We start from the raw sequence: 14718 nt of genomic DNA, 5'->3' as shown, positions 1-14718 counted from the left end.
AAGGATTCTCTACTGCCACGATTTTTGCTTCCCTTTAAGTTCACAAGTAGGAAAATATCATGTCAGGCTAATGCTGTCCACCCAAATGAAATTTAATTAATAACTTATCATCCAGAAGTTTTGGTTTTGGGTTGGTTTTTTTTTTTTTTGAGAACTTGAGGCATTAAAAAGAATTGTTGGAGTTACAGGTCTATCTAATATTCCGTTTAATGGTGTATTTATTGTTTGCAGGGAATGGTAGCAACTCTTCTGAAAATAAAGCTTTTCTAGCAACAAGTCTTAAGTGTGGTAAAGATATTCCGGATGACAGGAAACATGGTGGCAGGGATGAATAATTTTAGAACTTCTCCTTCTGCAAATTTTTGTAGTTTTAAAGTCTGCTTTTCCACCCAGATATTTGTCTTTGTGTTATGAAAAAGAAATAACACAAACACAACTCTGGTATTTGTCTAAATGGGGCTCCAGTGAGGCTGGATTTTAAGAGGTTTGAGATGTAAGCAGAAATCATATGTTGCACTTTAAGAAGGGTCAGCTACTGTAGTCTAACTTGTAATGCCAATTGTACCAACAGGCTCAAAACATTTCTGGAAAAAGTGTGGTTTTGGGTTTTTTTAATATCCTAAAATGTTACTAAAACATTATTTTTGTTGATGGTGGTCAGGGACACTGCCATAATATTGACTCAAAATCAGCTGCATCACTGTCTTCTGAGGGCAAATGTTTCCTTCGTCAATTTTGTTCAAGACTCAGGAGCTCTCCTACCAGCCTTTAATTGAAATTGACAGGAATGGGAGATGCTATGGGGAAGCTTCAGTTTTAGACAGAACTTACTTCTCAGGCTCCTGAGGATCTAGTTGACCTCCTAAAGGATGAGGATGCACAATTACTTTGTATGTTTAGAGAGCATGTATTTATGTTCTTAGTATTGAATCGTATGGATGAACTTCAAAAAGTAGGTTCTTCTTAGAAGTAACCTAGACGTCTGGTTTTAATGTTCTTCAGCAGGAACTAAAAAAGGAAAGGTAAAAACCCTTTAATCGAGATATTTCTAAGCAGACACGGTCTTATCTAATAACAACACTGAACATATGCTTTTTTTCTGAGGCAGATTTCTGCTGTGAAAGCTTAATGGATTTTTTTTTTTCTTCCTTCAAAGTAAATATGTGCTCAGGAAGGAGTAATAAGAACTTAGACTGTAGGGAGCCTGTTGAATATTAGTGAATTTAATACTCTGAGGAGGAAACTTTTGTTCTTGTCTGTTTTGCGTGTTTGAAATAAAAGCACAAGTAATGTTGATTGTATGTTGCATGTATGTGTGAAGTTTAGAATGTATATATTCATAGGTTCCCTTTCTTTCCCCCTCCCCCTTTTAACATGTAGATTTATGAGGAATCAAAGATGAACTTGGAGCAGGAGAGGCCTTTTGTCTGCAGTGCCCCAGGCTGCTCACAGGTGAGTGGAGTCAGCGGTGATATTAATTGAGTCCTCAGCACTAGCTCTGGCTTGTATAATGCCTCCTGATATATTAACACTTGTCTAATAATAATTTTTGTGTTGTTTTTTTTTTAAGTTCTTCTCCCCCTCAATTCCCTCCTTACCACACAAGATACTATTACAAAATATTTTAAGCAACTGCAACAGCCAGTCAAAAGTGAGTTGGTGAAAGTGCTTCTCAAGCTGCTTCTGTGCTTTCTCTCATCCCAGAGCCTGACATTTCAAGCCAGGTATTGCAGATTGCTTTAGTGAGTAGCAAGAGAGGACACACAAGGCAAGACACGTTTGTCTGTCTTCTGCTTTAATGTATAGGGGAATATTTCCTATTCAATGTGTTAACCCTCTTGATTTTTTTAAATACTTAAATTCAGTGATATTAGGTTTGTTGTTTTGTGTTTTGTTTTGTTTTTTTTTTTTCCTAATCTTTAAGACGTCTTCCTACTAAATATTCTTTGTACGAAATGTGGTCTGTAGATAAATTCTGCCCCAGGATGTACATTTGGGTTTCTTGCTTGCTGGTTATCTTCTGAGGGTATAATTTGACCTGTAACATTAAGTGTTTAATGATCTTAAAAAAATCTGAAGTGTCAATGATTGTACCTGCTGAGATTCTGAACTGAGATTTATGGTATGGGTTTTTTTGATGGTGATTTTGCATTGATGAGGGAAGTTCCACATGTGGTGCTTCTGATGCTAATTCGGTTTAGTGGCAAGAGTTTGTGGGTAAAATTTGCAGGAAAGGGTATATTTTAGGCTTTTGCCACAGGCTGCCTGTATGCATCCGTTTTAAGTAATTTAGCTTACCCATTTCCCACAGTCCTCCTTTCTTAATGAGAGTACTATTTCTCTGCTTTAACTGTTTGTTGCGAGTTTTTACAACCCTTTTGGTTCTTTTGGTGGAATGATGGGTGACTTCTACTGGAGTGTAGGTGTTGATTTTGCCGTGAGCTGAAACAAAGAAGGGAAGAAGCCTGAGGTCTGGTTAACAACTGGCTGAGCAGTTTTACTGTTTCACTAAGTGGAAGCTTTTCTATGTATGTCAGAATGCATCTTTGTCCCTCTGAATTAGGATTTGTTAGTTCAGATCTTCGTGAGCAGAGTTAAACTTTAACCATTCTGTCACAGAAATAGAAGTATCTGAGCTTTAAGGTAATTTCTTCTACCTTTTTGTTGAATCTTAAAACTAACTTCTGCTCAAATCAGTGGACTTGAATGTTTTCATGTCAGCTATTAATTTCCTCCGTGGAGGAGAAGCTGATCCAAACAAACTCATTTAGGTATTCGGAGAGCAGGTTTGGTCATATGCTGTTACAGTTTGGAACAGCAAGCAACTTAGATGTGATATTGTCTTAAAACCCATTCTGTTTCCCATTTCAAGACATGACCTTTGCTTATTGTAAATGAGGGCTTGACAGAAGTGCAGAGTGTAGTGCTGCTATCCAGCTAAGATGCCTGGGGACTGTCATCTGTATGGCCCGTTTGAATGTGTATTGAGGACTGAGTGAGTTGAACTTCTGCAGAAGGAAGAAAGTAGACTTGCAAAAAAGACAGAGAAGTCTTGGCTGGAGGAATAGCTTCTCTGTTGTCCCATGTTCTTTTTAAGCTGTCTGATTTCCCTCTGAAAACAGAGCATTATGTCTATGAAGGAAAATCCGTTTCTATGAGAAAAAAACATGGTGGGTTTTTTTTCCCCCTCACAATTTCATTGAGCAAGATCTTTCATAAATTCCATAATTTTTAACATAATTTTTTAGTGCTACATTTCTTTCAGAGAAATAAACAAGGAATCGGGATTTCAGTGATGAAAAGGTCTTTGGATTCTTTTTTTCCCCTGTGAATTCATTCCCATTATTTATGCTTCTTTGTCTACGGGCTTAGAGAGATTGTCAGAAGGTGTAACATACTGTCACTATTTATACTATAGCCACAAGCAAAGTCACTTAGCCAAAAATCTACAGTGTTGAAAATATTAAGTCACTTTAACTCTATTGTTGCCAGTGTTTACAGTTTCCTGTGTACCTGTTGCTTTAAAAAGCTGCTTTAATAACTTTTTTTTTTCACCCTCAAGCCTGGGTGATACTGCTTTGGCCTTTGCTAGTCCAGAAATAACCCTGTTAAAACTATTACAGTAGTCTGTAGCAAAGGTCTATATATGTGCCTACTGGTGAAAGAAACTTGACAGAACCAGTCTGCTTTTAGAGCTCAAGTGTACAAGTGCTTGAACATTCAAGCTTGTCTTTTCTTTGTCTTATTTGAAAGAAGCTATTTGTTGAAGTCTGTTATCAGACTGTAAAACAAAAATAGCACACTGATTAGTTTCTTACAAAGCACATGTCTCCACCTTCTCTGCTTGACAAAGGAAAATAATTTAATTTAGTATCATAAAAGGTCATAATTAGTTGTTATATACTGAGCACCGTTGCATTGCTTCTTTGAATCAGGTCAAAGTATCAGAATTTTCCAAAATTAAAGGTGCATTTTGCCTGAATACTTTTGAGTTGGGAAAAGATGGCTTATTTGATCATTTTTATTGCTGTTCAGCAGATACAGATTGCAGAAAGACACAAAATTAGAAAAATCCAATAAAGTGATTTAAGATACGCTGTATTATTTTGCATTTGCTGTGGGCTAAGAGCATATACAACAGCAGTTACTGCAGATCCTCAGGCACGTGGTGACTTGTGAGGCTGTAGTAGCTGGAACATGTATTTGAGACCCTTAGATTCCAAAACTTGGTCTGCAGCTTTTTTCAAGTAAATGTGTGACACCTTGCAGTTTTCAACCCCAGAGAACACTGCAGCAAATACATTTCTAAGTAGAGTACAGCTACTTGTTATTCATACTCACTTGCATTTTCAAATATTCTGCTTTCTGTGCCATTTGGACACATTTCTAGCTGGATACATTTCTTTCTCTCATTTTTTAAATTCTGTCCAATGCCAAAAGTTTATTAGAGAATTAAAATTTTCTCTTCCTTTCTTTCTCTGTGTTTGCCTGACAGCGTTTTCCAACAGAGGATCATCTGATGATTCACAGGCACAAACATGAAATGACTTTGAAGTTTCCTTCAATAAAAACAGATAATATGTTATCAGGTAAGAAGACACAAATTCAAGAGTCAAGATAACTGTTCAGATGATGTTGAAAGCATGATTCCTACTGGAAAGCTACTGGCAAAATACTTCTAAGATTGGTTTTAAAAGCCCCAGCTCCAATTAAATGACAAGTAGAGATGAAATAAGCTAAAATGCACATCTTTGGACAATAAGGTATCTGCCATTCTTATGCCTTCCCACAGATTTGGCATGAGAAGGAGGGAAATTGTTCAACCTCAGACATGCTGGCAGCTGTATTGCTGACTCCCGTGTCAACATGCCAGTGAAATATAGGCACTTAAGCACACGTCACCTTAGAGCCCAACAGTGAACGTGTTAATGAAGTGCATTTGTACTGTTACTATAAGACTCACTATTTTAAGTTTGATGGGTTCACTTCAGCAACTGTAACAGACCACATTGTATGAGTCACCTTTCTGGTGACTCGAGACTTTCCCACTGTAAATAGCCTTAACCAGAATGGTAAACTAATTGAGTAATATCCAGTACTCTTTCCCCCTAAAGGTAACCACCTCTCTGCACTTTCACTGTCGTACACAGAGGCTATTTGGTATTATATGCAATTACATCCTTTAGTTTCTTACATACTTTTTTCTTAGGCAGTTTTTTCCTACTCTTGTCTGAAGCACATTGGTGGCTTGCTGGCATTCAAGTAGTGAATAAGCTCATGCTAGCTTTAATGTTACTGCTTCTCTCCTCCCCTGTTCCCTTTCCTATCGTAAATTCCTTGGGCTATAACAATAGATTATTAAGAATAATATCCTTAGGATTTTTCAGGTTTCAAAGTAATTGTAGAAGTAAAACCATTACATAAATGTGTACATGTGTATGTTAACCATTATTTGATATTTATATTTTGGAATAGGCTTCTTCAAGGTAAATTGTGCCATTTTAGGTGCAAATATATCATGATTAAAGAGTCTGCAGCAGAGTAACTCTTTTATGGATAAACTGTTTCCATATTTATGAAAATCATAATTGAGTAGCAATGGCTTGCAAATATTTGATTTAGGCATTTTGTTTTGTTGGGACAAAGCACCATCAAGAAATCAGACAGACCTTGTTCCAAATAGAATTTCTTTTCCTCTTAACACTTGAAAAATGCCATAGGTGACTAAGTGTAGAAAGGAACAGTACATAGCACATTGAGGAGCAGGTCTTGTAAAGTGCCTGCATGCCAGCTATGCCCACACAATCCTGTGTTTGCAAGCACAAGTGAGAAATTGCTGCTCTTGCACTTGGCCATGTCCTCTGGCAGTGAAACTGCTTGAAGACATCTGTGCTGTGTGCACATTCATCCTGTCAAAGTGCTGGCTTTTGTCATGACTTTCTGTTTGGCAAGACTTTTGCTCAAAGGCAGTTTCTAAGGATTATATTCTGTCATCAGTAGTCATGTTTATGTATGGTCAGTTCTATGATTTAGCTGTCCCAATCCTTCTGAGGGGTTGTTTTCCCAGGCAAAAAGCTTTAAGTGGCTACTGCCACTATCACCACTAGTGGGGCCCCATGACCTGCAATTAGCCAACTAAGTATAATTTCGTGGCCAGAAAGGCTCTAAAATTGCTTTTGAGGGATTTATTCTTTGTCCTTTGTGTATGACAATCCTCTGTAGTAATGAAAGAGTAAAAGGCTGCACGTGTTCTCAAAGACTGTGGCAAATGTGTCTGACCGTAAAGGCCTGGCAACCTGGTGCTGCTGTGTATCAACTTTTCTTTTTGCGTTCGTTTGGTGGAGTTGTTTGGCATTTTGCAATCCTTAGTTTGGAAGCATCGTAGATCATCTATTCTCTGCAGGGAGACATTGAAAAATAGTTGCTTCATTACCCACCTAAACCCCGGGGAAATCTAAATACCTTAAAGTTTAAGGTGTTTTATTCTTAGATTTCATAATGAAAAAAATAATGATATATGGGGAAAAGAGTCAGACTCTTCTATGAGACATTTGTCTTAATCTGTTCTCCTTGTGTGTATGTTTGAGTTTAAAAACATTTTTTTTAGTTATTTTACTTTTTAAAATTCGTTTCTGTCATCAGTGGGTTCAAAGAATTACAGCCAACAATTGTCTTCTAATAAGCCAGGTGCAGTGTTAGTGTGGGGTGGGGTTTTTTCCTCTTTTTATTAGTCTGCCTAGAAGTCTAGACTTTCTCCTTTTTTTCCCCCGGTATGTTGGATACTATCTTTTGATACGTTGTATTTGATCCATTCATTATTAGTAATTAGTCATGCAAAACAAGGGGCTGTATGGTTTCAGGTAGCCATTAGAATTACTTATTCTCTTTCCAGAGATAGCTAATCCCCAGTCTGGGATCAGTTTTGTATCAGTAAGATTGAAGATGCACTAAGTGTGTTTTCTATAAATGACCATTGGAGATAGGCACTGAAACTGAAAGGGCTTTTAGTCTTGTACCAATTGGTACAAAATGAAATATGACGAGGAAGTTGGAAACAAAAAATATGACTAGGAAGTAGGAACTTGTTTCCTGTGTGAAATGTGTGCTGAGATCTGAAAGATCAATTTGTTAAGTGAAAGGTAAAGTTCTGTTAGATGTAAAGTTATATATTACTGTGTAGGTGGGGTCAGTCTTTAATAAAAAGGTTCTGTGACCTGATTTAAACTATTGTTGCTATGCAGGTTTATCAGGTAGTTTAGCCAAGAGCTTTGTTATCAGTTAGCTCCACTATATTTTCTTCCATTTATTTCACGCTGGCTGAAAAAGAACAAGTTTTATTAAATCCAGTGACTCTTGAACTACTCAGAAACTCCAGGTACCTACATGCACTAAATAGCAGTGGTTCTCTGACTGTATAGTTGGAGAAGTCTACTAGAGACGTTTCATTAAAATGCAAGTGATTTTTTGTTGGATAATTGACATTACAAACTTTTTTTCCTGTCTTTTAAAATTAATATTGTTTGTTCCTTTTTATGTATGTGTTTTATTTTTGTTTGTTAGAAAATCTTGATATTAATATGGGTAGAAAATCACTGATGCTTTCCATTTCCATCTTTCCTAGCCAAAAAAGAGCTGTTTGAGATAACACAAAATATCTTGTGTAAGTGTTGCACGCTAGTTGTTGTTGCAGGAAACTTTGTAGTGAGGCTGACTAAAATAGATGTAATCTATTTGCTGTTGTGCTAATTGAACATTGCATTGCTTTGAAATCCTGTAGTTTGTTGTGTGTTAAAGCTTTTTTTGTTTTAACACCAAAATATTCATGTCCATGAGGTAGATTGTTCTCTCCAGGTAAGTACTAAAGTCCATGTGGAACTGAACTTTGGGAGCTGAGGACACTGAAATTCCTGTGGTAACAAATTTGGGAAGGGAAGGAGTGATATCTTACCCTTGCTGGAGAGGGGAGAGTCCTTCCAAAAGTGCTGCTAGCAGATGCAGAAGAGGCCAGGATTATCTACATAGAAACCTTGTTTCTTCATGATTGTATTTGCTGAAATCCAGTCCTCTAGATTTCCACTGGTAAATCTTCCTGTGGAGTTAGAAACAGTTTCCTCCAGATGAAAAAGGATGTGCAATAAAGGTAGCACAAATGTATTGCTTTTCCCACGTAATGCCTGTGTCAGTGAAGTAATTTTCTGTATCCTGGTTGTCTAAATTTTTTTCTCATTGTGGTTTACACAGGGAGGTTTAGGCATGAATTTTGTGGAGTGTAAAATGATTGTTGATAAGGAAAAATAATGCTGTTTGATTTCTTGTTTGATTTTGTGTCCCTTGCGACAGCAAATAATGAAAAGTTTTCTAATATTCAACTGGTCAGGTTTTGAATGACCAGAAGAGACTGTAGGTGTGCTGTACCCAGTATGTGTACCCCCACAGAAAGTCCAACCAGAGCTTTAAACAGTAAGTCTTTGTGCTGTAAAGTTTTTGGTAGCACTATTCAGTGAGATGAGGTGGAGGTGAGGGCAGTTCTGCCAGGTATGACGGGCTGCACCTCTTCCTCCTCTTTTAGCACCTGCTTGAGGTGTTTTGACCTTGAGCATTTTGATGCACTTGGGAAGTAACCTGCCAAATCAGTGAAGACACCTTGAATTTCTCAGAATGTTCCTCTTTTCTCATGGCTTCTTGATGGGCAGCCTTTCACATTTCAGTGCTAGCCTGATTACGCTGCCTTTGTTATCGTTGTACAAAAGTATAACATGGGTAAGCATAACAACAGCGCCCACAGCTGAGCAAGCCAAATACCTGTTATTACTGTACATCAGACTAAACTTTTTTTTTAAGAGAGATGAAGAATTAGGTTACACACTTTGGACAAATACTGATGATATCTCATACTGAATCTGTTTTGGTTTTTTTTTTTCAGAAATGAAAACATGTTTCATGTAGCTGTCCTTTGGTTCTCCAATTAAAATTTAAAATTTGAAACTTTCATTTCTGCATTTGTGCATCAAGGAGCCAGGCTAGTTTTACAAAATGCCTTCAAATAAACTCTCTGTGTAGCAAGCTAATGTGGCACTTCTGAAATGCTGGTTTTGAAAGCAATATATTTATACCTAGTATCCTTTCTAAGACTATTTCAGTAATTAGAAAAAGACCCCCACTACTCAAAACGAAACAACAACACAATTTCTTTAGCCAAACATAATATGTAAATAGTGAGATCTCTTTATTAATTTATTTTTCAATTATTCTGGAGAATCAGGCATCACTTCACACAGTGAGGACAGGTTTTCAAAATGGTCAGCACAAAAACATATTCAGTATATCAGAGTGATCAGAGTGTAATTGCTGAATGCTTCTGAAGTCTTCTCCTATGAGATATAATAGGTTGACTTGGGATCTGTACAGGCAAGATCATTCAATCTTATTCTGTGGCTTTTATGTTGTCCACTTACATTTTTGAAGTTTATTTATGCTTGCTGTTTCTTGTAGCTATTCTAGCCATGACTATGTCATCAGAGTGGCTGGTTAGCCACTTAAGTAACAGGCTGCATGAGATATTCATTGCCTAATTTGAAGCTTGACAGGTTATGTCAACCCGGTGGTAAAGGTGAGATTGGAAATAACTTCCTAAGTGATTGTCAGATGACACAGGTTCATCTGTAAAGTAACAATTGGCTAGAGCTAGATGCCTTAAAGCATAGTAAACTAGTTCTGGTAGCAGTTGGGGTTAGAAAGATTTTACATACTGAACAATGGGACTGGGTTGGGATGGCTGGTCAGTATAACAGCCAGATACCTAGGGCTAACACAGACAGGCCTTTATCCCAAGCTGCCTGGTTCAAAATGCAGTTTGGGCCACTGTAGTCCTGGATTTTGTGGCTAACAGCATGCATGCTGACAGCTTCCCACAGTAACGCATGTCCTCAGCAGGAATGCTGACTGGTAATAGCTCTGTCTGAGTTTTGGTCCAGATGGGTCTTGCACATCCAGTTTCTGAAGTGCGACAAATCAGAGCCCTTTTCTCAGTGAGCCTGCAATAGTTGTGGGCGCTGGTGATAGCAACAAAAGTTTTGTTTGTACCAACAGGGAACAGTGAGGTCAGGCACAAGCTGTTGGAACTATTAATGCATTTTTAAGTGCTGAGAATTAGGAATATTTTATTAATTTTGGGAGACCTGAATGTGTAACTTATGCTAAGATCTCCTTTGTGATATTGTTCCAAATTAAAACAGAAAGGCTTGCATAATCTAGGCAAAATAATTACTGTGGAGTGAGAGTAATATCTTCTACTACTTTGCCCTCCTTCTGAGGGAGAACTGCTGTTTTGCAGAGGCAAAATAGTTGCCTCAGGAGCAAAGAAAGACCACTGGACTTGGTAGCCCTGAAGTCCTGAAATCAGTGGGTGTAGTGTATGTGCAATATTACTATACTACACAAAGTCTCCATTTTTTAAAAAGTCTTGATCTTTATCAGTTCTTCTCTCACACAAACACAGAGGTTTTGTGAACTTTGCTTTTGTGAATGTTGAAGGATGAAGTATTACAAGGTAGAAACACAGCTCTTGTTTTACATCTGACTGAGCTGGCTTCCTTGTCTGTGGATTGAGTTTGAGTTTAGGCTGAGTGGTTAGTGGTGTTCCCTCACTGACTGAAAGGTGGGGAAGGCTATCTATTTTAACAAAATTTTGTTGTGAATTCCTGCCCAATTTCTATATCATAGAAACTACAGTAACTGTATGGGGAGACTGAAGCAATCATTTAAGATCACTGTGTCAATATGTAAGTAGTGTAAAGAGTGTAACTTAATGTATCTGTTTGGATGCTTTTAGATAATAAAATAGTTAATTTGAAAGATCAGTTGTAGGCAACACATTTGATTAACTCAGACTGCTTGTGGTGCTGAAGATACAATTCAGTGTGCTCAGAGAAAAGCTGATGAGGCCTTTTTACATTTGAAGTCACATTCTTCTGGGTTGCCTATTTTCTCTGTTAAAATGGATTTACTTCACTGAGAACGTTTTGTTGTCTAACATTTATGGAATGGATGCTGAACAGATTGGGAACTTCTGCTGCACGTGCCTGATCACTACCCTTTTACTCACTAAGTTGCCTCTGACCTAATGTAGCCTGATTTCTGGATCAGCTGTGTACCTTGATGGAGGACAGCAAGACCTTATCTATGTTAGTGTATTTTCTTACCTGCCTGCAAAATTCTCAAGCAACTCTGGAAAAAAAAAAAAAAAAGGTTTGTTTTTTTTTATTCTAGTGAAAGTGGTATCATCAATTTCTTTATGAAATACTAGAAATTGATACCATGCTTATTTGGTATGGATGTTAACACTTCTGAAAAGAAAATATTTCCTATATTTGCTTCACATTCAGATACTAATGTGCTCTTTATGTTCAGGAAGGCATGTCAGCGATTATCTTTGTTTTTCTACCAACCAGTCTTGTTGTTCACTAAAGTAATATTTAATCATTTTTGGAAATAAACCCCAGTTCTCCTGCTTTTTAGTGCACTTCATTTCCCATACAAACTGCAGTCCAAAGGCCAAAGACGGCCCTGCTGTGTAACTCTACTGAGTTGAGTGAGGTTACCCTAAAGCTTAGTTTGGTGTTACTTATTTAAGATATGGACCCATAAAGTGTTGAGCTCCCATGAATGTCAACACGTGGTTGACTCGGCTTCTTATGCTGAGTTCTTGCAAAATTCTTGGAAAGTCTTGTTTCCAACTGCTTTAATACAGTAGTTAGCTGTGAAAACTAATAGATAAATATGTGTGCATTCCCAAACACTTGGGTTTTGTTTCCTTTAAGGTCACAAGTATGATGTTAAAGGCAAAAGAAATAAAGCAGAATTTTAGCATTAAGGACTTGCTTTTTACGTTATTATGTTCCTTCAGAGATGGAAATGTAAATTACTGTGTTTGCATTTAGGTTACTTGTAAAGGTCAAAACCATAGGGCCATACCTGATACAGGTGGAAACTGGCTTTCAGTTGGCATTATAATGGGTGAGGCTGATCCTCTGCTTTTGACTGCAAGTGAAAACTGCATTTCATTTTGTGTGCATTACCTCTATGCTGCCTTTTGTTTAAGGGTTGCTGTGTATTTCTATGCTCATCATGTAAAGGTCATTTTGTCTGGTAACTGTTCCCTGTAAGAGGCAAATAGTAAAACTTGACCCAGCTTAGCTAGATGCCAGAAAACAAATTTTCCTTTGGTCCAATATGGGCATCTGTGATTAGTTTAATAGAGTTTTAATTCTTTAAAGAATTAATTTTAAACAATAGGAAGATTAGTTTTGCAGAATGTGAGTCCAATTTTCCCACAAAATTAGGTACAAAACAGATCAGGCTGGAATGGGAGCTTGAGAACAAGAAACTGACATGCAAGAGAGGATTTTTTATTTCTTTGTATAAAATGTGTGTAAAGCTGATAGGGCCATATAGAGGCTACCTTGCTTTTTTAAATGCAGTTCTGTATTGTAATTTTGAGGGGAAGCTGAGGCAGAATAGTTAAGAACGTGCCTCAGAATGAATGGAGGTGCCTCAGAGTTGACTTTTGAGTCCTTGGTTCCAAAGTTTGGGCTTGATTTTTTACTTCCTACTGAAAGACTAGTCAAGGCCATAGCTGAAATGACAGTCCACAGGCCAATTTAGCTCATCTCTCTTGCAGATTTTTGAAAATGAATGTGATGGTTTAACCCTGGCTGGGTGCCAATTGTTCATCAAGTCATTCTATCACTCCCCATCCTAAACTAGTCGGGAGAGAGAGATATGTAACAAAGGGCTCACAAACCAAGGTAAGGACAGGGAGATCACTCAGCAATTACCATCATAGACAAAACAGATTCAACTTTGGATAAGAACTTTGGTTTATTAATGAACAATCAGAACAGAGAAGGGAAATGAAAAATAAAAAATTAATCTTAAAACACCTCCCTCCTCCCCTCCCTTCTCCCTGGCACTCCCTTCCCCCACAACAATGCAGGAGATGAGTGTTGTGATCAGTTCATTACAGATGGGTTTTGCGGCTACTTCTTCTCAGAAAGAGAAGTCCTCACACTTCCCACTGCTATAGTGTAGGGTCCCTCCTATGGGAGATTATTTTTCATTAACTTCTCCAACATGGGTCCTTCCCACAGGGTGCAGTTCTTCACTAATGGGGAAAACAATCCTTCAGGAACAGACTGCTTCAACATGGATCCTCCATATGGTCACAAGTCCTGACAGCAAAACTACTCTCTGGTGTGGGCTTCTCTCTCCCTGTGGGTTCCCAGGTCCTGCCAGGAACTTGCTCCTATATGGGCTTCCCACAGAGTCACAGCCTCCTTTGGGCATCCACCTGCTCCAGTGTGGGCTCATCCACGGGCTGCGAGTGGATCACTGCTCCCCCTGTGGTCCTACATGGACTGCAGGGAGATAGCCTGCCTCACCATGGGCTGCACTGCAAGTCACAGTGGAATCTCTCTTTCACTGCCAGGGCACCTCCTCCCCCTCCTTCTCCACTGGCCTTGGTGTCTGCAGAGATGTTGTTCTCACATTCTCACTCCCTGTTGCTGCTGCAGTTTAGCAACTGTGCAGCAACTTCTTCTGCTTCTCAAATACGTTATTCAGAGAGGTGTTACCTCAGTCACTAATTGGCCAGGCCTTGGTCAGTGGTCCATCTCAGAGCCGACTGGCACTGACCCTGTCAGCTACACGGGAATCATTTGTTTAAAGAAGCCACCCCTGTAGCTCCCCACTACCAAAACCTGGCCATACAAAACACTACAAGGAGGCCAAAATCTTTTTAACTTGAGTTCCTCCTGACTGTGGCATTAAAGAGAGTCCTGTGCTTCCCCACATTATATCTGAGGTGGCAAAAAATTCCTAAAGATGAAGGCTTGCATTAAAAATCTTTGACTGCAGGTCTCATGGTTTATATGTATTATGAACACTTTTAGGTATAAAACACACAAGGACACTCTTTGTGGTCAAAGTTTAACATTTTATAGCTTTTCTAAAAGTAATTTTGCTCCTTCTTTGGAAATTGTGTTAGAAGCAGAACTTCGTGCTCTGGCTAACTTCATGTGTTTTACAAAGTATATGTACGTCTGAGATGTTTTTTAAGCACTTGAAGGCAGTAACTAGTCTGTATCTGCAGCAGTTTTCTTTGTGCCATGGTGTAAACATGCATTATGATATGCATTGTGTGTTATTTTGCATGATCCTATTATTGGAGGTTTATAGACAGTTATAATGACCATTTGTACATATTTAGACTTATGTGTTGTGTGCCCTGTGAAAACCTGGCCTGCTGTCATTCTTTTTGAATGATGACTGCTGCCTGGTTTTGGATGCTATTGGCAAGCACTGGCTGTCTGTAGTGCATGGTGTCAAAATTCAGTGCTGTGTGGTTTGTTTCTAATGGTGTGGTAGGGGTGGGAAGCCATGGAGAGGTTAGCTAGACCTTCTCTTTTCCTAGAGGGCTATTTAACTATGTCTCTCTCCTTTTAATATTAAAAAACAATGATCATTTCTTGTCACATTCTCAGATCAGACTCCTACACCAACACGCTTTCTGAAGAACTGTGAGGAAGTGGGCCTCTTCAATGACATCGACTGCTCCCTAGAGCACGAGTTTAGGAAGGCACAAGAAGAGGAGAACAATAAAAGAGTGAGTGTGAGCACCCCAAAGCCGCCTTCCCCCTTTGGTTCCTTAAAACATTAAAG

At 38.4% G+C, this 14718-nt stretch overlaps 1 protein-coding gene across 1 annotated transcript in view; it reads left to right on the top strand.

The window, feature by feature from the left end:
* The window catches only part of CREB5 (cAMP responsive element binding protein 5), a 261919-nt gene that overhangs the window by 41042 nt on the left and 206159 nt on the right, over nt 1-14718 (top strand). The window contains exons 2-4 of the mRNA XM_061996946.1: nt 1381-1452; nt 4496-4589; nt 14541-14662. Of these exons, the coding sequence (XP_061852930.1) occupies nt 1399-1452; nt 4496-4589; nt 14541-14662 (270 nt within the window). The 5' untranslated portion in view covers nt 1381-1398. The remainder of the gene's footprint in view (nt 1-1380; nt 1453-4495; nt 4590-14540; nt 14663-14718) is intronic.

The sequence above is a fragment of the Colius striatus genome, chromosome 5 (genome assembly GCF_028858725.1).
Source record: "Colius striatus isolate bColStr4 chromosome 5, bColStr4.1.hap1, whole genome shotgun sequence".
Lineage (NCBI taxonomy): Eukaryota > Metazoa > Chordata > Aves > Coliiformes > Coliidae > Colius > Colius striatus.
The sequence above is the reverse complement of the archived record's forward strand: the minus strand, read 5'-3'. Positions and strand labels throughout refer to the sequence as shown.